The sequence below is a fragment of the Musa acuminata genome, chromosome BXJ2-4, assembly GCF_036884655.1.
Source record: "Musa acuminata AAA Group cultivar baxijiao chromosome BXJ2-4, Cavendish_Baxijiao_AAA, whole genome shotgun sequence".
Classification (NCBI taxonomy): domain Eukaryota; kingdom Viridiplantae; phylum Streptophyta; class Magnoliopsida; order Zingiberales; family Musaceae; genus Musa; species Musa acuminata.
The window spans coordinates 8,811,294-8,837,813 of NC_088341.1; the positions used below are offsets into that span (position 1 = coordinate 8,811,294).

At 36.5% G+C, this 26,520-nt stretch overlaps 5 protein-coding genes across 6 annotated transcripts; 2 read left to right on the forward strand and 3 right to left on the reverse strand.

Moving 5' to 3' along the window:
• Nucleotides 1-757: 757 nt before the first annotated feature.
• Nucleotides 758-3,704, forward strand: LOC135609882 (large ribosomal RNA subunit accumulation protein YCED homolog 1, chloroplastic-like). The gene is made up of 2 exons (XM_065103653.1): nucleotides 758-1,392; nucleotides 3,086-3,704. Exons 1-2 carry the CDS (start codon nucleotides 854-856, stop codon nucleotides 3,498-3,500), a joined length of 954 nt encoding a protein of 317 aa, XP_064959725.1. The 5' UTR covers nucleotides 758-853; the 3' UTR covers nucleotides 3,501-3,704.
• Nucleotides 3,705-4,036: 332 nt separating this feature from the next.
• LOC135609883 (putative 4-hydroxy-4-methyl-2-oxoglutarate aldolase 2) lies at nucleotides 4,037-8,149 on the reverse strand. Its single transcript, XM_065103654.1, has 2 exons — nucleotides 7,986-8,149; nucleotides 4,037-4,816 (listed from the first exon to the last, which is right to left on the reverse strand). The coding sequence occupies exons 1-2, from the start codon at nucleotides 8,129-8,131 to the stop codon at nucleotides 4,306-4,308; spliced, it is 657 nt and encodes a 218-aa protein (XP_064959726.1). The 5' UTR covers nucleotides 8,132-8,149; the 3' UTR covers nucleotides 4,037-4,305.
• A 714-nt stretch (nucleotides 8,150-8,863) lies between these two features.
• LOC103981226 (uncharacterized) lies at nucleotides 8,864-12,510 on the reverse strand. Of its 2 annotated transcripts, none has more exons than XM_009397876.3 (5): nucleotides 12,335-12,510; nucleotides 10,445-10,546; nucleotides 10,222-10,315; nucleotides 9,604-9,781; nucleotides 8,864-9,388 (listed from the first exon to the last, which is right to left on the reverse strand). In XM_009397876.3, the coding sequence occupies exons 2-5, from the start codon at nucleotides 10,529-10,531 to the stop codon at nucleotides 9,310-9,312; spliced, it is 438 nt and encodes a 145-aa protein (XP_009396151.1). In that variant the 5' UTR covers nucleotides 10,532-10,546; nucleotides 12,335-12,510; the 3' UTR covers nucleotides 8,864-9,309. The 2 variants fall into 2 exon arrangements, with proteins under 2 accessions (XP_009396151.1, XP_018680479.1); XM_018824934.2 differs by having other exon boundaries at nucleotides 9,177-9,388; nucleotides 9,604-9,778; nucleotides 12,335-12,470.
• A 1,688-nt stretch (nucleotides 12,511-14,198) lies between these two features.
• Nucleotides 14,199-17,296, forward strand: LOC135609884 (protein BRICK 1). The gene is made up of 2 exons (XM_065103656.1): nucleotides 14,199-14,402; nucleotides 17,079-17,296. Exons 1-2 carry the CDS (start codon nucleotides 14,270-14,272, stop codon nucleotides 17,198-17,200), a joined length of 255 nt encoding a protein of 84 aa, XP_064959728.1. The 5' UTR covers nucleotides 14,199-14,269; the 3' UTR covers nucleotides 17,201-17,296.
• Nucleotides 17,297-21,521: 4,225 nt separating this feature from the next.
• Nucleotides 21,522-25,076, reverse strand: LOC135608986 (vacuolar protein sorting-associated protein 41 homolog). Its single transcript, XM_065102075.1, has 2 exons — nucleotides 24,681-25,076; nucleotides 21,522-22,687 (listed from the first exon to the last, which is right to left on the reverse strand). Exons 1-2 carry the CDS (start codon nucleotides 24,903-24,905, stop codon nucleotides 22,565-22,567), a joined length of 348 nt encoding a protein of 115 aa, XP_064958147.1. The 5' UTR covers nucleotides 24,906-25,076; the 3' UTR covers nucleotides 21,522-22,564.
• Between the last annotated feature and the right edge of the window lie 1,444 nt (nucleotides 25,077-26,520).

Here is a 26,520-nt window from a genome sequence, read left to right on the forward strand (position 1 = left end):
AATAATAAAATAATGGGTGTAATTACAGGGAAAAAAAGGGATTTTATCACATAAAACCTCACAACTTGGGGTTTTTCCTATTAAATTATCCAAATATTTTTAGGACCATTTGATCTTTAAGATAAAAAAATAATCTTGATGATTTTAAAGAAAAATACCCTATATTTTAAATGCATTATTTTTATTTATCTTCTTATTTTTAAGTTCAAACTATATTAAGTATATGTATATTTTTATAAAATTTAGGAATTTTTAATTATGTCCTTATATCAGGAGAGTTAGTGAAACTCCAATTAATTTACAAGCATACTATTAGTAATCCTAAAAGAATAAAATATAACTTTACTATTTACAATCTATTTCAAATAGGAATTTTTAATTACAACCTTACGCTATCCAACATTATCTAACATTACTAGATGTCTTTTGACATTACTAGATGGATTATATTATCATTCAACATTATCTAATGCTACTTTTGATGTTGCTCGTTGCTACTCATTAAAAGATAAAAAGAAAAAAAATAAAAATAAAAATATATTTATATTTATTTATAATGAGATATTTTTTAAATGCTAATTTTATTTAAAGCAAGGTTGTAAATTATAAAAGAGGATTACCAATAGAAATCCTCCTAATTTAAGTTTATAAATATTTAATAAAGTAGAAAATGGTTGACCACCAAATTTATCGAAGAAAACAAAAAAGAATTATTGATAAATTCTTAAATAAAAATAACTCAATTTTAGCCGCTACCTTATCGACCTCATCCTCGCACTCCAAAACCCTCTCTCTCTCTCATGTCAAAACCTCTGAAAGGAGAGTGAGAAGAGAGCCGGAAAAGAAAACTAAAATGGCGCTTTCCTCCTCTCGCTCTTGCCTTCCAAAGCCCGGCAGATTCTACCGCCCAATTCCCAATTCCTGCCTCTCTCTCTCCATCCCAATCCCAACACCATTCTTCCCCTCTCTGATCTCCAAACCCGTCTCGATTCCCACCGGATTAGCCCTGGTCCCTGTAAAGGCCTCGTCCTTCGCGGTCTCCGAGACCACCGACTTCGGCGCCACCATGGACGACATTGGCGGCGGCGAAGAGGATGAGGACCTTGTCGGATCGCCGTGGGAAGGGGCGGTGGTGTACCGGCGGGACCCATCGGTATGCCACGTGGAGTACTGCACCACCCTTGAGCGGCTGGGGCTCGGGAAGCTCTCCGGTGGAGTGTCCCGGTCCCGTGCCGCCGCTATGGGGATCCGGCTGCCGGTTAGACGGGCAAAAGATTCAGCCTTTGGCGACGACGAGACGCCGGTGCTCATCTCGCTGGATGTCACCAGGAGGAAGCGGAGGCTGAAGCTGGATGGGATCCTGCGGACTGTAATCACGCTCCGCTGCAACAGGTGCGAGTATCTTTCTTTTATCTTGGTAAAAGATGGTGCCTTTTCTTTTCACCTCTTATCCCCTTTCTGGACATAATTTTGCTTTTGTTGAATATTGATTGCTATGTGGTCATTTTTCAAAGCTAAAACAAACTGGAATGAATTGGTAGTTCAGCTTATACAGAATTTGGGGGGATTGAATTGTAGGCATGATTGTTTCTTTCTTGAAGAACTTGATGAGTGGTCTTTTTTTGCTTATTGTTTCACTGGAAATTAATTCCTCTTGCGAGCATATTGTCATTGGCATTATGGTGATCCTTTTCACCAATTTCAGGCTCTTTATAGTCAGCATTACTTGTTATGGCTGTACTATCTCTTCTCTAGCAAATTGATGTGCAAGTGTCTTAAAATGTTAAATTTTCTCAGAATTATTCAGGTCAAAAGTCAATTATCAAAGGACTTTCTGATTCTTTGCTTATTAATATTTGAATTTTAATTATCCATTTCATAGAAGTTGTCAGTTCTATTACTGGGAAATCAATAGGTATCAAGTTCCACTCAACAGTTTTCTTCTTCAATCAGCTATCCATCTTTTTTGCAACTTAGGCAGAAAATAAATTTCTCAATTTTATGATAACTATTGCTTCGGTATAGTTCTTCGAAATATCTTTTTTTGTAGTGTTGTTGTCTTTCTCACCATTCTCACCATGTGGAGAGTGTATCATTTGTCGGTACAATAACAACAAAACCGTAAATCCCAACCATCTGGGGCTGGATACATAAATTTTTGCCATCATTGAGATATGTCAAAAATCATATTATTAGTTAAGTTAGAAGTATTTAAATCTTTATTTATAATTTCTAATATGATTATAGCAAACAACAGTGTTTAAATATTTTTTTAAAGCCATATGACAAGACAGTGGTCCTCCTAAATATATGATCTAGTATGGCTATAGCAAACAGCAGTAATATTAGTTTTGGAACACAAAAATGCCCATTTGGTTATATAGGTCTTCGAAAATTGAATAGAAGATACAAAAGGGGAAGTGAGAGAATTTATCAAGACATGTAGAACAGGTGAAGAGGATAGAGAAACATGGTTTAGAATAAAAGATATGATCTATTAAATGAATGCAAGCAAGAACCCTCCACGCTGACCCTCTTTTGGCTTGGCATGGCTAGAGCCTCATGCACGGAGTGTCTATTTTTTCATTGGTTGAGAGTTTGTATGATAACCTCATGCATCACCATTGATGCAGTTTTGGGCTTGTTTCAGCTCATTCTCATTCCTGATTTTTGTGAGCTCTTTCACCCACCCTCAATGCTTTTCTCGAGTACGTACTTAATAAAACTGTCCATTTCCATTTTCAAGTTTTGGAGAGACTTCATTTTGATTCTCTCTCCTGTTTCTTTTGGTGTCAAATGTGTACAATTTCAACTCTGTGATCATCAACTTGTGTTGAGATAGCAAGAACTAGCTGAACATTTGTCTCATTCTTCTTTTCCCTATCTGTGAAGTTTCTAATTTATGTTGAGCACTTAATACAATCCTAGAATTAAATATTTCTAATTTATGTTAAGTATTTAATACAATCCTATAATTTAAAGTATTCTTGTTGTGTGTTTTTTTTGGCTCTTTTCCTGATATTCTATTTTCTGCTTTGTTTTTGATGGTTATATAAGATAATTTCCATTTCAATTCTTTCCCCAGGTGCGCTGAACCGGCAGCTGAATGTGTATTCTCAAACTTTGGTCTTTTGCTTACCGAGGAACCTATTGAAGAATCTGATGAAATAAACATGGGAACTTTATTTGGACAAGATATACACAGCAGCTCTTCTGGAAGTGATAATGAGATGGATGGCGAGAATGCCATCGACTTGGATGACCGACTCCACTTTCCAGCCGAAGAAAAGGAAATCGACATCTCCAAACACATACGAGACATCATCCACGTAGAGATCACAATAAATGCAGTCTGCGAAGCGAGTTGCAAAGGTCTGTGCCTGAGATGCGGCACAAATCTGAACAAGAGCTGTTGCAAATGCAGCAAAGATGCCGTGGAGGATAAGTTGAACGAGTACGGGCCACTCAAGGGTTTAAGGAAGCAAATGCAGAAAACATGATAGATTTTCTGATCCAACTTATTTAGATGGCACAGATTTAGTGTCTGGTGCAAAGCCTAGTAGTATTTGTATCTACATGAAGCAATTTGTTTACATCAGTTTCTCGTACAGTGAGTTTCAAGCTAAAGTTAATGTGATAGGAGAACAGGAAGACTTGATGTAACCTATAAACAAGTCAAGCACAAATGAAAGGATCTTCGTTTCTGTTTGCATTAAATGTTTAATATTATACAGAAAGACAAGAAATCACGCAACAAACTTAAATAATTTTAAATGGAATGTATTAGGTGCATGAGATTCCCACTAATGTGAGATATGGAGAGGACCAATGTACATATGATTTTATTCATGATTTAAATCCTGAACTCTGGGATCATAAAAGAACAATCTTATTATTATACGAAAGATCATAAATTTGAATAGTTTTAATCACATAAGAGTCACTGTGAAACATTGTTGAAACTCAGTTCAGGCTGAGATAGAAGAGGAGAAAACCTAATATGGTCAACGAAAAGACAAAAACAAAAACAAGAACAAACTAATAAGATTTGACCGTCTCGATTGAAATAGTATAGTTATTTCTTCTACAGACACTAGAAACATAAACACCAGAAATGGCCCTTATTGTTCATCATGGCATTTCTCAGATGAGTTCCTACTCACCGTGGTACACATCAATCACCCGTAAACAAAAAGATGTAATCAATACAAGTGCACATAAATATTTGGAGAAGCCGTAGGTTGAGAACAATCAGTAGCAGTGGGTTGCTAGTGCCATGGCAGAGATCGACATTAAGCCAGGACTTCAAACTGTCAATTCTGTCCTTGAAACAAGGATACCATCAGTATCTGCATAAAGCCATTCGCCATCACAGATCCTTGTTCCTGCAACATTTATCGCAGCATGCTTCTCACCTATCCCCTTTTTGTTAGCCTTCATCGGATGAGAAGCCAAAGCTCGTACACCGATATCACAGCCATTGATCTCATCAACATCCCTGATGCAGCCATTGACAACTATACCGGCCCACCCGTTGTTCTGAGCTTGTTGAACTGGATTTCCACCTAGTATCGCACAGCGCATGCTTCCACCCCCATCGACAACCAAAACTCTGCCGTTACCCTTCTCCTCCAGGAATTCACGCACAAGAACATTGTCCTCGAAGACCTTGAGAGTCACAATTGGGCCAGAGAAAACCTGTCTGCGCCCGTATATTTGGAAGATTGGGTGTAGCGCACGAAGCTCACCACTGAGGATTAGGTGAGGGTTAGCATCGCAAACTTCAGCAGTTGCCAATTGCAAAGCAGCCATCGCCCTTCAGCAAACATAGATTTAGAAGAAAGTTCAAATATGATCAGCAAAGTAGATATGGTAGTTTTGATGAGCAATAGGAACCAATGAAAATGTGAAAAAAGAACAGTGTAAAAGCATTCTGAGATTGGCATAAACAGAACCGGTGGAAAGAGTTACCATCCTCTGACAACAACTTACCTATTGATACAAATAAAAGGTATGGAATCAGCTGATTCATATAAGTTATTCTAAGAATAATATTGATATTACGAAATCTTTAACTACACCAAGGTTGAACTAAGCAAAGATGTATTAACAATATAGTTTTAGCATTCCGATTGCATGTTTTGCTATGTTCATTAGTATCTAAGGAGCTATTAGATCACGGTCCACAGTGCAACAGTCATTAGCTCAGTACATGGGGCTTCTCAATAGTAGCTTATAAGGTTTTTTCATTTAGAAGAAGGTTCTCAGTAAACTGGATGTTTATTTAAAAAAGACATACTGAGTGCACGGGACTGTAGCCAATACGAGGTCTGGGCAGGATAAAAGCATGCAGCCTCACCTCTGTAAGTAATAGAGAGATTATAAGCATGATTATCCAGGACATACAGAACCAATCTCACCATCATACCAGAGTTTATCCTCACGGAATGCCTATTTAGAATACACCAACCAATGGCAATAGCCTAGCTAAACTACAAGTTATCAAACAATTTTGTTATTTCACAATTTATTATGTTATATTATATTGTATTATATTCATATGTATCATATATTTGTATTTCACAATTTTACCATATTCTAATATATTTATTATGTTTTAACATTTTTTTTCTAATGCTATATCATGTATATTATTGTCAAAAGAATAAAATTCTTTGATTATGTTTTACGCTAACTATAAATTTTGTTTCACAGTCTATCAGTTATGTTATTTATATTTTACGAATATTTAGTTTAATCCTATTATTTTAATTAGATGCTTACATTAATATATAAAAAATGCTTTATGTACACATTTCTTGCTTACTTGTCTCACCTGTCTATCATGTGAACGGACACCATGAGGAGCCTATGTAATGGGACCACTGCTGCTTTTCCATTTACAAGAAGGTAGTTGAGATAATTAATTCATAATCAGATAGCTAAAGCTGTTTTTAATATTTAATCACCCCAACTTTTAGCATATCCTCTTGTGTACCTACTTTCTAAATGGAGGTAGTCATGGAGCACATCTTGGAGCCACATTCATAGGGCAATGTCAATTGAGTAAGCATAAACAGATAGGCTTCTTTCTAGTTACTCCTTTGTTTGGTTTAAGGGCTAACAAGAATGTTATGAGGAATCAGGAACTTTTGCAAGTTTGACCGTGGAGGGAGCTTAGAATCTTCCTAATGCTTTTTATATCTTATCTCCTCTCCTCTTTGTTTTGTTTTTCTCTTTGTTCTTATTTTGCCTGACAAATTAGGTTTACAGGACAATGCTTGATGGAAAAGGATTCAAGAGTTTATCTTGATATGGGGGAAGGCCTATCTCGATCAAAGTTGGCTGATCTTCAGAACCTTGCATCTGATACTAATTTGATGCAAGGCCCCTCCTCACATGAAGATAGGGATCCAATGCTCACAATGATGGCTTATCATGACAAAATCTTGCTCATTTTTACAAGATCTACGACACAAACAATGGGCGGCAATGTAATTAATCTTATAGGTGAGATAAGCCACAAAACATTTTCTTTTATTTACAAGAATCTTCTTTTCTAGATCCATCAAAATTAGTTGTCTTCCCACTTTAGAACCATGTAAGGAGGACATCTTGTTCACACCCACTGCCTCTAGGATTTGACAACTTTTATGATCATATCGACAAAACTGATTGACAAATGGGCACAAGTCAAATTGAGAGAAAATCTAGAGGGAGAGGGAGGTCAGAAGCAGGACAAAACACAAAAGTAATGGAGATACTCATGACCAATTAGCCAATCAAACACCAATTGCTCATAAAATAATCAACACACAATCACTCTTCTTTCATCTAGACCTCTCTAATAAAGAGGCCAAAATTGGCATCTTCAAATATTAGTCGGATATGCAACTTGTAAGAATGAATTGACAAAAGCAAGGTTCTGAATATTGGAACAGAAGCACAATCACGATACAATACCTTGTCAGATTGATACAATTTCATAATACATACCTCATTAACAGAATAAAAATAACTAAATTGCATTATATGTTGGTATAAATATGTAAAATAAGTACACTGATATTACTGGTATACAATCAGGTTGGTATGATATGGTCAGTATACCACAATATTTAAAACCCTGATGGTTCAGAAGATGTTCAACTAACACAACATGTGACATCTATAAAGTTTTGACAATGAAGGGAAAGTACAATATTCAATTAAAATTCGTTCATTGAAATTTTAGAAATGGAACACATTGTGAGCAAAAAAAACTTGCAGGTTTCCAATTCACATTTTGACAGCAAACTATTTAAAATTGCACGCTGAGGTAAATTACAAAGGGCATCAAAAGCCGTCAACTTGTTCGAGCGTCGTTACTTTAGAAAATTTCTGCAAATTAGGTGTTATAACTTGAAATTCCAAACGTTGACACGCCAATTAAATTGGGATCCCCTTAAATATCCAGATGATAAGCAATATAGGGAAAATGTTTGTTTTTTAAGGATAAGGACGGCTATGAACAAAGAAAACCCGAACCTTAACCTTCTTCACGAAATCTAAATCCACAAATTCATATTTTGAATCTGCGATCGAAGTTACTAAATCCATTATCCTCTAACTAATCGGAAGTGAATATAGCAATAACTCCAAGTTGCGATTTGTGATGCCACTGCATAATTTGGAATCTTGAAATGGAACCATCAACCGTAAGTATCAGATTCGAGGAGTCATGCAACTAATATGCATTTAAGGATACGATCATCGATACACAACTAAAACGGAATCCTCCATCAACAAAAAGAGAGAGCCCATATCCACAAAAATCAGCTAAGAAACACACGAATCAACCGAAATCCAAATTAAGGAACCCTAACCACGAATCGCACTCGAACGACCATCAATAATCGAGAAAGCATGAACTCAATCATTTGCATAAGAGAGTAAAAAGGAAACAAGAAAAAGAATGATGAAAAGAACAGGATCGAGATGCTTACCGCTCCAGTTCGTGTCCAATCTCAGGGAATCGAGATTTATGCGACGGATCGAGGCGATGCTCCGGTTCGTGCGGCGACTCCGGGCTTCGAATCGAAGATGGCAGAAAGCGCAAGAAGGCTACATCACCTTCCCACGCATAAAGCATCAATGAGTACGAGCAACACTTTTCCCAATCGTTTACTCGTTTTTGTACCCACCCCATAGATTACCTGGCTTTCTATTGGTAAAAAGACTGTCTTACGAGCGGGTCCCAGGAGCCCTCCTCCAACAGTGTTGCTTCTGCAATACATACGAGAAACACTTTTCCTAATTGTTTACTCGTTTCATCCTTCCCCAATTGTTACCTGACTTTTCGTTGGTAGATGGACTGTCAAATGAGCGGGCCCCAGACGGCCTCCTCCTCCAATGGTTCTGCTTAGACACCAAATTCGAGCAATACTTTTCCTAACTGTTTACTGGTTTCTTTACTGGTTTCCGCGTTCCCCACGGTGTTACCTTCCTTGCCGTTGGTAGCAGAACTATCCAAAGCGCGGGCCCCACGAGCCCTGTACGTCCAATTTATTTCTTCTTTCAGAAAAGACGACAATTTTGCTTCTACAACAAAATCGCCCATTAATTAGGGTTAGGGATGACATTAGTGCCTAAAGCTAAGATTAGTTGGATTACGAGCATAATTAACATTCCTATCATGTGACAAGTAAATGACATTGGTATTCAAAGCACATAATGTTTGCTCACATGTAGCATATTTCATATTATATTTAGCTCTATATCATTTGTAATAAGATAATTTGTTTATTAATCTAAACTGATAATAGTAGAGCTATGCCCATTGGAATCATAAGACTAATCACAGTTAAGCATCTGACATAAGAAATATTACTCAAGAATTGGCTCTACTATCACATCTTCACAGTAACATATTTAGCAGGATTAACTCATTTACTCACCACAGAAAGGATACAATTGAAATCTAACCAGATAGAACAAGACGACATTTTAGCATTCAATAGTGACAGCAAGCTCAGGGCAGCATTAGTTGGTGGTGGGTGCAATGAGAAGTAATTCAAGGCAGCTGACTGCTCCACAGTACCAATTTAAGCTTTTACAGTTAGAGTTTCACAGTTGACACCACTTATGTACTACATCAGAGCAATGGGTTACTTTCACTGTCATGCTTCTACCATCAGTGATCACTGCCAGTGGATATGTGAAAAAAGTGGGACAAAGGTTTATGAGCTCCTCAGTGGTAATTAATGGCTGCATGTGTTCCGTTGCCGACACCTTCACAAAGGTAACTGAGCTGTTCTTGCAGGTAAAAGTTCAGGACCAGAGGTAAGCTCCATTTTTTCGGTTAATAGCAAGCGTGAAGTATATGAGAATCATTGTCCCGATGCTTGACCTGCTCATTGTTCCAAGAAACATAACATCTGGTTAAGGATTTATGTGAGTGTGATCTAATTACATTCTTCTAAGTGGCACTTTCTGCAGTCCATTGTTCGAGATAATGATTGTTCATATGATGATAGTATGCTACTTTCTAGTTAAGATTTTATTGCACTGGTAATGTTCGAGATAATGATTGTTCATATGATGATAAGTTTCAATAGCACTCACATGGTCGCGAAGAAAAGAAGAATCTTTCGCGGATGGATGGTTAAGCGATTTGATCTTTTGCACCTTCCTTCTCCCATATCTTGGAAAACAGGGCTATTAGGCACAGATTGTACAGCCTGGAAACTCTTAAATGGCACAAGAGGCTGCTTCAGTGGCTGCTCGGGCAATGAAGGTACTACTACAGAAAACAATGTCAAAATGCCAATCATAGATAAGAAAATTAAGTTTTATGAGAAAAAAACATGGAAATAATGTTAACTGATTGATTTGAAAGTTCAAGTATGGCATTGGAAAAAATTGAGGTTTAAATGGTGAACAACCAAGGGGGTCGAGTTTCACTCTTAGCATGTTGCAAAAGATTACTGACATATTCGGAGCTTATTGAAATTCCCAAGAAGAAATGTTGAGAGTGCATGGAAATAAAATGAGCGCAATAAACTTGAGGTATATTGTCTAGTGTTGGATTTTTAAGTAAATTAAATTTTATGGTTTTTATTAAGTTATTCCATGTGAACTATTATTTAAGACATCGAAGCAACACCTATTGTCATGCTTATTGCATTTGCCAGACATAATGTTTCTAGAGTAATATCTAATAGAAATATCAACATCTTGTACCTTTAATGACAAGCTTCTTTAATGCATCATCCGCTTTCTGCTCTTCCCCATTATGTTTCTCCATGCGGATTGATCCCTTTCGTGAAAGCACTTTCTATGTGTCCAAAAAAGATTAAACTCAAATCTCTTTGTATGACTAACAAATAAGAAGAAAATTTAAGATCTGTTTCTTGATTATTATGCAGATGTCATAAAAAAAAATAATATCAAATACCCCACTTACAGGCATCTTCGGGCTTCCAGTGCAACATAATTCAGTTGGCTGTGTAAGACATTCGATATCCAAGACCACATTGCTGACTTTGTCCATGGCTATGATCTTATTCTGCAGAGAAGCGGAAGAAAAAATTATACAAGAATGCAACATCAAATTAAAAACAATAAGAAAAAAATAATATGGTGGAATCCGGTCAACTTTTAAGAGCTGCAGTAGTCAGACAGGCATTGCAATGTTAACAATCTCAAGGAAACCGACAATCTTGTAAATTATGTCTTCTAAGAGAAGATAGAAAGAGCAAACAGCTCAAAAGACCTGAACTCCTTTCTCAAGCCAGCCTAACCAAAATCTTTTGGACTATTTGCTCAGACTCCATGAAAGATATCAGCTCAAGGACTTAGAACTGACTTCCTTGTTTGTCTATTCATTACTACAAAATTTAGGTTCCGGACTCCAGTAAAATCTTCCAGTTCTGTATAGTGTCCCCTAGGATTTTGCATTCTATTTTAGGACTTACCAATCTTAGCCATGGTCCAAGTTTGAGTTGCACAGGATAGAATCAACCATTCCATTATTGCTCTCTCCCTAGTGAGGTTTCTCTTGTGCCTTTCTGGTGTATGTATCATCCAATTTCATACCCATTGGACTATAAACCACCATTTCAATGTCAGATAAATTTGCACGCTACTATTTGGAGAACATCCAATGTCAGTAGCTATTCTTACTAATAGTTGAAACATCAACTATCATGGAAGCCATCAATCTTAAAGAAAGAATTCCTCACAAGAAACTCTTGTGTGAATGAATATAATCTTATCTGCATCAATCTAGTCCATTTCTAAGGAAAATTCTCTAAATAGTCGATTCAATTGGCTAACAAAAACACATCAATTGGCATCAAACAACTGCTCAATGAGAGAGTAAATTTCAGTTACTAAAGGGGTTTTAGTGACAGTTTTTTTTATGCTTGAATACACCTTGGATTGCTCAACAACATGTGCAAAAACTGATGCCCTTTGCAGTAGCATCTGGAAAGCTTTTAGGACCATTTATCCCCCTTTTTTTGGTATGATCAAATAAAAAGGGCCAACTAGGATGAAGAACAAACATACTTGCATCTGGGTCCACCTATATTTTCTTTTCATACTAGTCTTTCGAAATCATCACCATCATCCTTATCTGCTATCATGAGTTCAATAAAGCTGCCATCTCAATTTTTTTTGTTTTTTCTTTCTTTTGGGGGATAAATATAGCATCATCATAGGACGACCTGAAAGTTGAGAGGCTTCAGATTTCATATTCAGTTCCTAAAATTTTCAGGTATTTTTGACAAAATTCGTAGGCTAAATACTATATACAGTACTTTTAAACTCCTTTCTTCCACAAATACTATCAAATTCTAGAAAAGTTGACCAGAATTCCTTCTCCATCCAACATATCAGTTCACCTCCACAGCTCGAGATGATCAAATCAGATTTATTTTACAGAATTTAGATCCAAATAAGATGCTATGTGTCCAAGAACTAGAAAACAGAGATACAAAAGCTATGTAACCAGAGATCCTTTCGAAGAGATAAGGAGTGCATAAAAGAAAAAAAAATCTATTTTTTTTCGAGAGAAAAAAGCCTTATCTGATCAAAAGCAGACCAATTGATGCCACCGGCAATCGGGAGGCATCATCCACAGATATCAATTACTAAATACTTCCATCAAAAATGAAGGAAAAATGCCACCTTTTGAACAAAATCAAGATGGGAGAGGCTGTTCATAGAATGAGGATCATAAAGAGAGAGAAAGACATCAACCATTACCAAATCCAATTCAAGAAACCAACAGAGCTCAGAGGTTCACTGCATAAATCGCACATAAAAGGCACAATGCCGACATAAATCGTACCTCTTCTCTTCAGATAGAGAGAAAGAAAGAGACCGGAGGCTGAAACCCCTCTCGCTCACTTCCAATGTCTCCTCGCGTCTGCCGAGCTCCAGCCGTCTCTGTGGCTCTTCTTCCGAGACCCAAAACAACGCAAGAGAGGGAGAGAGCATTGAGTTATAAGGAAGGAGGCCGCGTTACGGCTGCAGGCTGAACAACCAGCATTTGTTTTTGTGGGCATTAAAAACCTTCCCGTAACTTTCGATGTATGCCTGTGATGCTGCAATGTAAAAGAAAGGCAGCCGTGGAAGATGATTGGCTCCATGTCGATCCCCACCCCAAGCTTTTGGACCGTGCCATCTGCATCGATGATATCATCATCTAAATCTATGCATTACTGTGCATAGATATGATTAAGATCTCGTGAAATCAGTAGAATATCTAGAATATTAATGATTATTATCAACAATAAAGACAACAGCCATCTCTACACTAATCAAAACTATTAATTACAAGTCAAACTGATTGATGTCTTCATCCAGAATTTATAATCGAATCCTTTCATTAGTCGAAATGCCAATATTGAGTTGCATGCAAGAAATGAGTAAAATGATATTATTTATTTTATATTGGTCTAAAAACAGTTCAATTGAAAAAAAAGTCAATAGAAAAATTAAACAATTATCATATTGAAAATAAGGTTTTTTTTTCTGTGAGGAAAAATAAAATAGGAATTCTCCATGAAAAAAAAATTATACAGAATTTGTCCTAACTATATTATAAATAAAAAAATATTTTTATTCACGAATAATTAAATATAATTTTCGTAAAAAAAAAATGATGGAGAATTATTTAAAATGATATATATATGTATATTGAGAAAACAAATAAATGCCATAGGAAACAGCTGTAATAGCATCCAAACACGTATAGACACATGATTTGTCGTGGAGTTGTCCTAATCGGACATACATGTTGATCAATAAGACAAACATTTTTGTTTTGGTCCCTCGCAACGTTTTCTTAATTCATTCTTTTTTGAATGCTGTACCCAAAAAGTGTTTCTTGTTTGGCCAAAGCATTTCCTCCGACACCCAAAAGGCCAAACGAGGTAGTAGGAGACCAACCGTCCACCCGGTCAAGCATCGGCACCGACATAAGTTACGACCTTAGAATCGATTCTCTATTGCCAATACATTAAAATAATGAGATTAAGATTTAAAGTTAAAAATCGATAATATTTGAAGGTGCTATATGATTTAATTGGTAAAAATTTATCGTATTACCATAAGGATGATATTAGTTTCATTCATCACCGTTTATTCTTTGCCTAAAAAAGAACTCTGGCTCTTTTTTATATTAAATAATATATAAATAATTTAAGATGAAATTTTTATTTTTTAAAAGATGAGATTATTCTTGACCACCTCGACGTCTTATCAGTATCACATTCATTCTGTCATGTAATTAATCACTCGTTCTTGTACTCATCTATCATAATTGAGATGTCGTTTTGATCATTTACTCATTAAAATATTAATTACCTTAATTTTTATTTTTGATAAAATTTAATTTTAAGATATTTGTATCGCACTCCAAATCTTTAGTTATATATCTTGAAATTTAAACTCTCAAATTTTTACGAGTAAATTGAATTCTCATACGTAGATATAATATGCATTATTGGCTTAATCTTCATCCTAATTTGTCACGACGATAATTAACTTTTTAGTTGCGTTAAACCTAAATCATTAGTCTAAAATATTTAAACATATATAAATCCCATCTTATCTTTTCCACGTAGAAATAAATCGAAATATTACGCTAACTTTTCACATCGTACATCAAATTTCGCAAAATAATAATAGAAAACATTTATCTTCCCCCACCGACTTTTACCCTTCGCTGCTGCTCTTTTACTGCTCTCATCCACCGTTTTCCCACCGATCGCGATTTGGGATGGCGAGGGCGGGAGGGATAACGAACGCGGTGAACGTGGGAATCGCCGTCCAGGCCGACTGGGAGAACCGCGAGTTCATCTCCAACATCTCCCTCAACGTCCGCCGCCTCTTCGACTTCCTCCTCCAATTCGGTACGTCTCTTGTTCTTTCTTCGTTGCCGACTAACTGCTGCTGCGGATCTGATCCCGTGATCTTTATCGCAATGGGTTGCTTTATCTTTGTGATGCGCCTCTTGAAGTCCCCTGATCGAGACATCCCAAGTAGGGTTTAACCTGTGTGTTGTATCAGTCGCAATCTTCAGATTCTTGAAGGATTTAGCTTCAATTGATACATGGCATCGCGGATCTTCGATTTCTAAGATGCGGATGGGGAAAGATCCTATCAATTAATTAGGTTAGGGCTTGTATTCTTGTTGGATATGTCTCTGAAAGCTAGTATCTCCGCTACTGCAACATTTATGATCTTGGTTAAGCAATGCGGATCTCATTGCACTGGTTGTATATGTAACTCATTTTCGGTATCTGATCGGACCGCTACATACCGGGCAGTACCGGTCTACCATGCGTCGGAGCATCGGGACGTACCGGTGCTTCAGAGAGGAAAGAAAATAAAGAGAAGAGGAAGGAAGTAGAGGAGATGGTAGAGGAAGAGCAGTAAGAAGCAAGAGGGAGGTGTGTAACGAGGCTGTGGTGGACGTGTAGACAGTTGTGTATGGCGGAGGTGTGTAACGAGGCTGTGGTGGAGCTGGAGACAGTTGTGTGGCGTGCACGAGAAGATTAGGGTTAATATATGGACTGCACCCTTCCTTTTTATATGGGCAGATTGGACCTGGGTAGATTGGGCCGTGGTCGCATACCAGTAATGCTCGGACTGGTATGTACCACCTGTTTTGTACTGGTCCGGGCAAAACGTCATTCTTTATATTTTTTGACACAGTATCAGGTGCATATATATATATATATATATATATATATATATATATATATATATATATATATATATATATATATATATATATATATAGCATAAAAACATTAGAATGTATCAAATTATTCCTAAAAATAAATTTATTTATATATTGAATAAAAAATCATGCTTTGTTTAGCACATAATTTAAAATATATTTGCATCTGGGTAAACTTTCCAAAAAGAAAATTTTGCTTGAAAGCAATTAGATCGTCACCGGTTGAGGGATGCTTCCACCAAACATCTTGTAATAGAGATCTGTGAAGCTAAGGGGTAAACAGATGTGTGAATATCTTGATATGTTTTTTTTTTTTCAGATTATATGCTTCAGTATTAAAGATTCTTAGGGAGTACTGCATTCACACCCTTTAATGGAGTTCATTTCACTAAACTTGTGTATCTAACATTAGTAATTAATGATATTTTTTGCTTCATGTCATCTTCAAGTTCCCAAATGGCTTCTCTCTCAATGCATTAAAAGAGTAAGACACATTTGCAACTGTTAAACAAGATTCTGATTGTTTGAGCCAACCGATGTCTTATTTTGCATTTGTCTCAGTTGATGTCGGGAAGTGTCAAATCGACCTGATTCAGGATGTGCCAAACTCTGCAAAAAATGCATTTGAGGCATACCCGACAAAGGCCCTCTGATGTTTAAGTTAGTTTTGGTTGTAAGGTGTCGACTAAATGTCGAGAATTGGACACTGTGTCGGCCATGTGTTGTGAGTTGTCGACCATGTGATGCCAATATATCGGCCACGTGGAATCGAGGTGTTGGCCATGTAGTGTCGAGTTGTCGATCATGTGGAGCCGAGGTTTAGTCACATAACGTCGAAGTGTCGGCAACATCATTATTCCCATATCAGCAATATTTTCCAAAATTTCAAATATCCCAACAAATGTAGGACTTAATTGTTCCAAGGCTCATCCTAACAAATCATAGGATCAATGCCTATCCATCCCAACAATCTCTTGAATTAATAACATAGACTCTAAGCCTGTCCCCAAAATTCATATGGTTATCTCTGATTATCATTTGTTTGTAGGCAAAGCTATGATAAAATTAGAATAGTCCCCTTAAACCTTTCTCTTATTTTATTAGTTGAGGACCTCTTGGATAAGTAACAGATGCTTGACGGCAAAACATTTGGTCTTTGAAAGGATTTTTTAAAAAAATAATTAAGAGTTGATATTTAATAAGGGTTTGGATTATCCATTATAGTGACATTTGAATGTTCCTTAGGCACTCAGGCAAGGCAAGGTGAGGCCGAAGTGCCTCGAGGAGTCCTAGAAGTATCTTTACCTAAACATGGGTGACCAAGCACACACCTAGCCTCACTTGAGCTTCTGTCACATAACTACATACCACCCCCTCCCCAAATGAAATAAAAAAGGGAAAGAATTCAAACACATTAAGTTTTCTATAAACAATTGGAATTCTTTAATGTAATTGCAAAAGTGAAGGAAGAGGAGTCCATGTTCTTGCATAAAGTTGATAACTCTTAACTTTTCTCTTTCTTTGTTCAGTACAAATATCGAGGTCATCAATATTACGTACAGCCTAGAAAGTGCTTAGACTTGGTTTTGGTCGTGAATAACTAAAAACAGCAGGTTTACTTTGACTGTAATTCTTTGGTGCATAACAATTGTATACTTGATTTTGTTCCATGAGAAATATTTGTAGATAGAAGACTTACAGCACATGTGACTTTGATGGATGTGTTAGGCATTGTTATAAGACTAGGCTTTTGAAACCTTTTGAGCATACTTGTTTTTGTCATTCAAACACCATATGTGTGTTTCCAAACTCATGATTTCAGTTAAGTTTTGTGCTTCTCCAGAGGCTACAACAAAGAGCAAACTGGCTGCTTTGAATGAGAAGCTTGACATCTTAGAGCATAGGTTAGAGGTGCTTGAAGTCGAAGTTAGCAGTGCAACAACTAATCCTTCCGTTTTCACATAAAATTTGTACTTTTTGTTAGACCTCTGGAAAATAGAAGTGATCTTGTCAGCTGTACCTTTCATCTTTCAGTATAGCGTTGCAGATTATCAGGTGATCTCTACTCAGTGTTGATGATGAAATTTGTTGACTTGTATACACTATTACATCCGAGAATCCACTAGAAAATCAGTCTCAGCATGATTTCAGGCGCTTACATTTTGAGCTTTTGAATCCATCTGAAAGGATGATTTCATTTTGTTTTTCAAGGATTGCGTTTGATGAATAAGTTTTCACAATAGCAGTAATCTAAACTTCTACTGTTTGCATATGTTTCTATAGATTACATTGTTGGATACAGGTTCAGGGATTGAAGGTCCTACAAGTAGTTGGAGTTATATAAATGCATGACTTAATTGATACTATGTTTTTCTATGTACCTTTTTCTTTTTCTTTTTGTCCAGGTTCATGATTTTGCATAGTGATAGTGTACCAATGTTAGTATGGAACATATCGAGTATCGATATATCGATATCAATGTTAGGATGTTTTTCTTTTCTTTGTCATCGGATGTCGGTGATCGTCTTCTTGGAATCGGTTGAGTAGCTCGGCTTTGTTCAGTCCTGGTTTGTCAAGTCTGGTGCCACACTGAAGTGGATCTGAGCTCGATATTGCCTTCATGCACAAAGATTGCGTATGGATCATTTTGATGTTTAAGTTAAACATCTTAAAATGGGTTTTTGTAGAGTGAGAGAGAACCTGATCCCAAGAATCTTACTCGCATTCACCTTTTATAATTGATCTTTCCTCGAAAATACTTAGAAAAATATTTCTTGTAAAAAAATTGTTCTTTGAATATTTTTTTTATTCGGATTCCGCTGACGTGGTGTATCTATTTGTCATATTTTAGTAGCATAACTATCACGTGTCAAGCTTTGGGTTAGAGTAAATATTTCTTCTATTAAGTACATATTGAGTTTTAAAAAATGAATAAATAAAAAAATAAAATAACTACTTACTGTAGTTCTATGTTGAACGTTCCAAGCAATATATGCCCCATTTATATACCGCTCAATTTATCTTGATTTGCTCTCGATATGCTGTTGGATTGATAAATAGCATCCATATTTGCAAAACTTGCTTTCTACAAAAGATTTAATTTAATTTAAGATCCTTACAATTATCTAATAGTCTTAACCAGCTAGACTAAAAAGACATCATCCTTACCAATAGTATTGCAAACTTGCTTTTTACATTTGGAAAGTATTGGGTACATGATTTCCAAAACCTTTCGATGTTTTTACAACCTTAATCAGCTACATTAAACCGCCATAGATGTGATTTCAGACTTCTAAAGTAAACCTATTGAGGATTATGATGGTTAATTATAGATTACTCTAATAGTTAGTTATCGTTTATTTATCATAATATTATTAGTTTTACGGATAGAAACATGAAAATAAAGAGCAAAAAGATAAGTTTAATATATCAGTGATGGAAGATAGTGTCGTTGGAGGTCGCGAGTGATTGTTATGAATGAGAAGAGTAGTGACGAGAGGTGAGGGTTGTTTTATATTTATGTCGACATCGATGTAGTTGTCGAATGATGAAAGGGTCGTTCGGTATCTGCATTAGTGTCGACACAATTGTTGAGCGATAAAATGGTCGCTAATATAGATGTCGAGCAACGTCGCTCTACATCTACGTCAGGGGCAACATAGTTGTCAAGCGGCATAAGTATGTGGAGCGATGAAAGGGTCGCTAATATAGATGTCGAGCAACATCGCTTTACATCTACGTCGGGGTCAACATAGTTGTCAAGCGACGAAAGTATGTGGAGCGATGAAAGTATGTCAACACAATGCTGCTCTACATCTGTGTCGGCGTTGATGCAGTTGCCAAGCAACATCACTCGGCATCTGCATCGATGACCCTTTCTTCGCACAACTATGTCGATGCCAACATAGATGTAGAGCGATTCTCTATCTCGTTGTTGCTTTTCTCATCCACAACAACCACCTACGATTATTAGCGGTGCCGTCATCCACCATCACTAACTGAAACATTAAAATTATATTTTTTATCTTTTATTTATGTATTTTCGTTGGTAAAACCGATGATGTTAGGATAAATGAATCTAGATATTTTATTTTTGCAACTATAAGGATATCAATGTAATTTTTTAAAATATAAGGATCGGGATGCTAAAAGTAGCTAACTACAAGGGATAATATATAATCAGTTCATATTATGAGGTTAAATATTATGATAAATCTATTAAATCCCGGATTTTAATGATGAATCAATTGATGAGTTTATGAACTAATATGCTTTTGAGATAAGTGACACGGGAAATATTTCGATCACGAACTCGAACTATCAAAGGACAAATTGTCGAAGTAGGAGAATTGAATGTTGTGCTAGAAAAGTATCGTGTCAAAAATTAGACGACAAGCTAGAGAATTGATCGATGTGCCGAAAATTGGATTTTGTGCATTAAGTTCAAGTATCGTGCTGGAAGGATCGGGCATTGTGTCAAAAGATCGAATGTCGTGGGAAAATTGATATGCCGATAGATCAAGCGATATGCCAAAGGAAAGGATGATGCATTAGAGGTTTGGACAAAGTGTCGAAAGATCGAACAACATGATAGAATGACATACAACATGTTGAAAGCTTTATAATTGTGCCGAATATATGATTGAATTTTTAAAGTCTTAATCGAGGTCTTTTTGGGCCAAATTATGTTGGTATTGGGTCAAAACTATACCAACTTATTAAGAAAGCCAATGGGCTTAAACCTGGGCAGAATTGGGCTCGATAGAAGGCCAAAATAGTGGTCTTGAGTAAGCCTAGGCAGTGGTACCGCTTGAGTAAACCAACAAACACAAACAGTGCTTATCAGCGCTATCGACGGTGGCGCTGCCTGAAAGTCCAAAATTGTAGTGTCAAAAGTTGGGACGGTAGTACCGCAAGGTGTCAATGGTAGTATTGCTCGTACCCTAAAATTTTCAAGGATTTAAAATTTGTCTCCATTTTAAAGTCGTTTAGGGCTTATAGATACACCATCGAGGCTTGGTTGATGGAGCATCAAATTTTGAGTTTGTGAAGGATTATAGCTCTCTCTTTGAGCATTGTTTGAGTATCTTCCTCCATCTTGGGTTTAAAGGTGATTCTAAGTTATCGGAGATAATAGATTTTATAAAAGAGTGAGTGTGGAGGCTATCTCCTAGACATGTTCAAAGGAAAAAAGCTATAATAAGAGTAGTTGATATTCATCCGTTGGAAAAAAAATCAGTAGTGAAAGCCGATGGCCTCGAGGGAAAATGAATCAGGAGTGGACATAGGTCGGGGAGACTGAACCATTATAAGTCGATTTGCATTTTTTCTCTTTCTTTTGATTTGTTATTGTTTATTCATTTACTTTACTTACAATCCTTAATCATATTTTTGGTTAATCGCATTTTCAATATGGATTTATCGATCGAACTTTAAAATCGGACAAAAAATTACTATAGCACTAATTCATCCCCCCTTCTTAATGCTATTACGTACCTAACAATTGGTATCATAGTCCGATTCTCGGTATCATAGTCTGATTCTCTTACTTGGATTAACACACAAGAGAGATCTAATAACTTTTTAGGCAATCAAAAGGTCACTCCATCATTTGTTCTTCTATGTTCAATAAGACGGATTGTATCTATTAGAAAACTAGAATGATAATTTTTTTTATTTCGTATGGATTTTGATTTATGAAATGTCATTAAGTTTGGTTTTCAAAAATCTTTTAAGCCGATGGATGAATGAAATAATTTTGAAAAGAAAATATTTTTTTAAAATATTAAAACTATAAATATTTTATTTTGTGCTTGGATAAAAATGAGTTCAATCGAGTTTCTATGTGATACCACACATTATATTTAGCACTCACTCGAAGTATGAGCAGCATATTCTGTAAAGTCAAAAATGATCCTAATTGGAACAACGTGTTATGTGGGATAGGACATTGCAGTGGTAGATACGCCACAAATTCAATGGAGCTTCAATTTCTTGTAAACCAACCAACTGTAAAAAAAAGAACCACTCATATTGACTTTATATGCCTACTTCCAAAAGAGATGAGAAAATTATGATAAATACTTTAGTAAAAATCAATGCCGTAAACAACAAGATGACACTCTGTGCACCATGAATGTTATTTCAATTTTTATCCATGTGCACTTCAACCAGAAATAATTTCATAAACAATATTCTCTACAAAATTGTAGCGATGTTTGGAAACCATCCTAGCAAGTATTCTGTGATGCTACAGTAAAGACAGAAAAAGATAAAAAGGAAAAACTAAGGAAAACTCAATTCACATAGTTTGATAAGAAATCTTTTGCTCTTACAAGCGACTTGATTAACATATACATGTTCAAATTAAGTTTAAGAAAAAGCCAAGCATTATGTCTAGGTCTTAGGTGAAAAAGGAAACAATTCAAGTTTTATCATGTTTGATTAAAAAGTACTTGTAAGAATTAGCAAGAGTGAACAGCTACAAATTATGGATGTGCCAAATTTATCGTCGCACCAGACTGGATGTGTGGGATACAACACATACAGTAATTGCACAAAGAATCCATTTATAGAAAAATATTAAAAAATCAACTAATTATATGATACTTAAGGAAAACTTCTTGAAGGAACTTTGCTTTGCTTGAATATTACTTGTATATAATAGAGATGGACGAATGATTAGATAATATGCTAATAACCATTAATGAATAATAAAATTATCCTACTCATAAATATTTAGTCAAGCTTGGTCATATAATCCATGACTTTTGGAATTTTATCTTATTAAGTTTGATGTATCTAAACCATATCCATATGTGGATAATGCAGGAGCAACAACATATGAAGCTTGTAAATTCTGAAGTACAAAAGCCCTACAATAGTTGTGTGTGAAACATTACTTACTATTTGAAAATATAGAGGTCTATTTTATTATTAATTAATCTGATAGTAACTTCTTGGTGGCATCAAACCACTACACTAAATAATGTCACAGGTGGCAATACGTCAATACCTACTATCAAGAGATTGTATAGCACCTTGATTACATTCGGTTGCATATGCAGGCACAAGAGATTTTTTATAAAAAGCTAAGGATTATTAACAATATATTGGGACTCTTTTATACATCCAAACTTTTTGTATTCACTAGTCTAGTCCAATATTATATTTTTCTTGAAAAAGCAAAAGAAAAAACAGAATATAAAGACTAGGATCCAAGGAGTGAAATATCGTACCTGAGTTTTTACATTCGCTCGATACGGTACGGTACTAGGATCTTTTAAATGATATATTTGGCAGGGTAACCTTCAAAGAGCTTCCACCTTTCTACTTCTGAACTACCTTGCTCAACCACCTATGGCCACCTGGGCCCCTCTTGGACACACCCACAGGTGCTGATGCTTCAGGGCGATGAACCATGTATTGCAGAAAACACAGACCAACAAGGCCCTATGTTAAGACAAAATGGGGACAACTGTTGAAGTGCAGCCACCCAAAGCATTCTAGAGAATGCTGTTATGAATAGAATATTCAGAATTATACTAAAATCAACCTCAACAAATTACATACAGGATAAGGAATAAAATCTGGAGCGGTGCAAAGGCTGATGCAAACATTCCAGATGGAACAATGTGTCCCAAATAGAAGAATCGTCAAGATAAATGATTGGTTCAGTTTTATAATCATCCCATGAAAGAAATGGTTCACATAATGAGATATTACCAGAGCTGCAATGAGAATGCTTACAGTCTAAGATTTATTAAAACTTAATGAAGTCTTCAGTAAGAACACTTAAATCACCATACAATCCTTGATGACTCGACTATAATAAAATATGCCATTTAATCAATAATTCTAAACAACTTCTAGACAATAGATTATTCTAAAGACTGAAACACTAAAATGAAGAGGATTCTAGCATCCATCTCTAAGTCAAGGTTCACAAGATTGGAATCATAATTTGTCCTAGGATCTAGGATAAAGATCAACCACTATCAAAATCAGCTGCAAATAAAAAGATCTAAAAATATTTTTTAGAAAAATCCAAAAATTATTAGGATTTGTCTACAAAATATAATGCTATTTAGGATAAAATATTGCATTTTAATTTTATACATAAAAATGTGATTCATAAGAGCTGTTGGATTTGGAGGCTATAATCCATACATTGATATTACTGGATATGTAATCCCCATGACCCAATCTTGAGTTCTGTTCCATGTCTAAAATAGGCAGTTGGAGCACATAGATGATAGGTGGAACCCATATTAGTGAACTGCTGATATGCATGAGTTGGAGTATAGGAACTATAAATTAAATTGAACAAGATCTTCGCCTCATTTATAAGTACAACCAGTTTTAGTGAACTGCTGATATGGTTCTCCTCCTCAGCACCTAACAGATCTGGCAGGTTGCCATGTCTATCATAAACAACCTTCTCCTTCCTCTTTGCTACCTCCCTTTCTATTTTCAAGCTGCTATAGAATGACTCTGATTGTTTAATTTATCCTAGATCAGTTGATTTTAGCTGGTTCCGATCATCTCGACTAATTTCAAGTAAATCCACCCAAGAGATTCACCTGTCTTTTCAGGACTGGCTAATCAAAATAAGGATCAGCTTAAGAAATAAATGATAAATTGTTCTCCTCTTCGACCTCCTGTCTCTTTTTCATTTTGAATCTGCAAATAAGCAACAGTGATTGCTCATGTAATCCTAGATCAGCTAATTTTGGCTGGTCCCAATCAATTCAACTAACTTAAGGTAAATCCATCCAAATATCTGGTAAGTGTATTTAGGACTGGCTGATCCAAATCAGGATCAGCCAAAGAAATCAACTATTGATCGTTCCCATAGGTCATGAAAAACGGCTTCGAATTTATGGGATGTGTGCTGATCATTGCTGGACTCGAGCATAAGATCATCCAGGAGTAGTCATCCTGCATGCGTCAATAAGAAAAAAACAGATGGCCATGTAGGTGCAATTATAGTCGTCGTTTGAACAAACAATGCAGAAGCATTGTAAGGACAAAGGTGCAGGGTACTGCCGCCTTAGTTGAGAGAATAGTGCAAGAGAACACAAGAAACCGGAGGTAGCAAAAAAAGTAAGCACCAAGAGGATCCTTGGACGTCTTACCATGCTTAGAACACGTACATAAGCAATGACAAACTCATTCTGATTCTCCTGCAAATTCCGTGGAGGAATCAGATTGAAATCTTGATGTAAATCGAAATAGGTAAGTCACTATCTCAAGAAACTCGATCATTAACACCAGCTACGCATGCTTCCTCGTTTAATAAATGATCAATACTTTTTCAAATTGAAATGATTCTGAAACACCAGCATCATACTCTCTAATTCGATGAGCTAAAGGATTGAAATCAAGCACCAAGCTAAAATATGTTAAACAGAACAGCCAAGAAGGGAATTCAGATGTATTCGACCTGATTGCCCTGGAAATCGAGGATATGGACGGTGCCGTCATGGGTGCCGAGAGCGATCATACGCTCGGCGACGGCGATGGAGGCCACGGCGCCATTGGAGAGGAGGGAGGGCACGCTGCCTACCAGCCTCTGATACTTGAGCCTCGGCTCTTCCTCGGCGTCGTCGTCTTCCTTCCTCTCGTCGTCCCCGTCGATGCCGTTGTCCAAGGGGTCGTCCGACGCCATACCTCCACAGCGAAATCCGATCGCAATCCTCTCCTTTCTTCTCGTCTCTTCTCTTCGGATGATTCGTTGGTCGGTTCGAAGCGTCGAGCGATTCCTGTAGGCAAAGTTAACAAACGGAACTCTCTCCCTCTCTCTCTCTCTCTCTCTCTCGTTCTCTCGGTCCCTCGCTCCCTCGCCTTTTAAGACTAAAAATATATTTTTTCTTTTTCTTTTTCTTTTCGGCCGACCATGGTGGCCCACTTATCCAGCACCCCATTGACAATGAGCTGAGGGACCCACTTAGCCCTAGGAGACTAGTCCACGTCCACTTATCTTAATTATTTTTAATTTTTAATTTCTCGATTCTTAAATTTTAAATATTGATGAATTTAAAAATCAACTTGCTCTGTATTTAAAATTCTTTTATTATAATTATTTTTATTTTGAGCTAATTATATATTATATTTATATTCTCGCAGCATCACAATTTCTCAACTTTAAATATTTATATTAAAGTGAAATAATTCATTTCAATATTTTACACGAGACGTTGCTTGTTAGATTGGGCAAACAAACGAGTAAAATGATAATTTCAACTTCTCCATTTTTACTCTTAGTGGGAGAGGTTGCAGTCACGATGCATGAGAAGGTGACGGCTCCGTAGGAGATCTGCTCGTCGGCGTTGAGGACGTCGACGTCGACGGAGTGAGCAGGACGTTGCTGTAGTTGACGGAGGAAGGAGAAGATAGAAGCGAGGGTGAGCAGGGGAACGGGGGCGGGTCTGTCATCTGTTCAGCGATCTTCTCTTCTCTGTTCTCCCTCAACGGACCAGCAGTTCTCCAGCAATCGGCAAACAGCATCACCCATCGTCACCCCTGCTTTTCCTCCGCCACTGTCGGATTGAGGAAGTCGCAACCTTCCTCACGGTGGTTAAAGGATAATTAAATCGCAATACCCAAAAAAGATGTCTTACTTCCATAGTGGCAAACCATGAGGGGGTATCAATGAATTTTTCACCCTACTCAATCTCAAACCTCGACTAGAATATCTATTATTTTATCTATATCCATCTTTCACACAATTGGTGGATCCTCTGATCCAAGTTAGGTGGATTAAACATGCACGAGTACTATAATAATAAGGTCGATTAGTTGTCATTCCTATCCTAATAGAAAAATGTAGTGAAAAATCTTCAAATGGCAAGCTGTGATCAAATGAAGACATAGAAACTGCTAACCACAGATTATGGAGACCGTCAAAAGATACATCTTCCGCCTACAAAATGCAAAAGTTTCATCAGAATTTGTATACTCTTCGCTGCACTATACAGCTGCAGAAAAATCCTGCAATTTTTTTTGCTAATAAGACTCTTAAGAAAATGAAATGAAAGATACTGCACAATCATATTTAGCTATTCCGTTGTTTCATGAACTAAAGCACAAAGCATATACTACCCCATGGAGAGTTAAATCAGTAGCACATACAAAGTGCAAGACATCATGTAGTTACTACCCCCATTGAGATACACTGAAGCACCAGCACCTGTACAGATGAGGCAAATCTGAATTTTCTAGAGAGACAAACCACAAACTCTACAAGCAGTCACTATAAATAACATCTTTCAAGAATGTAATTT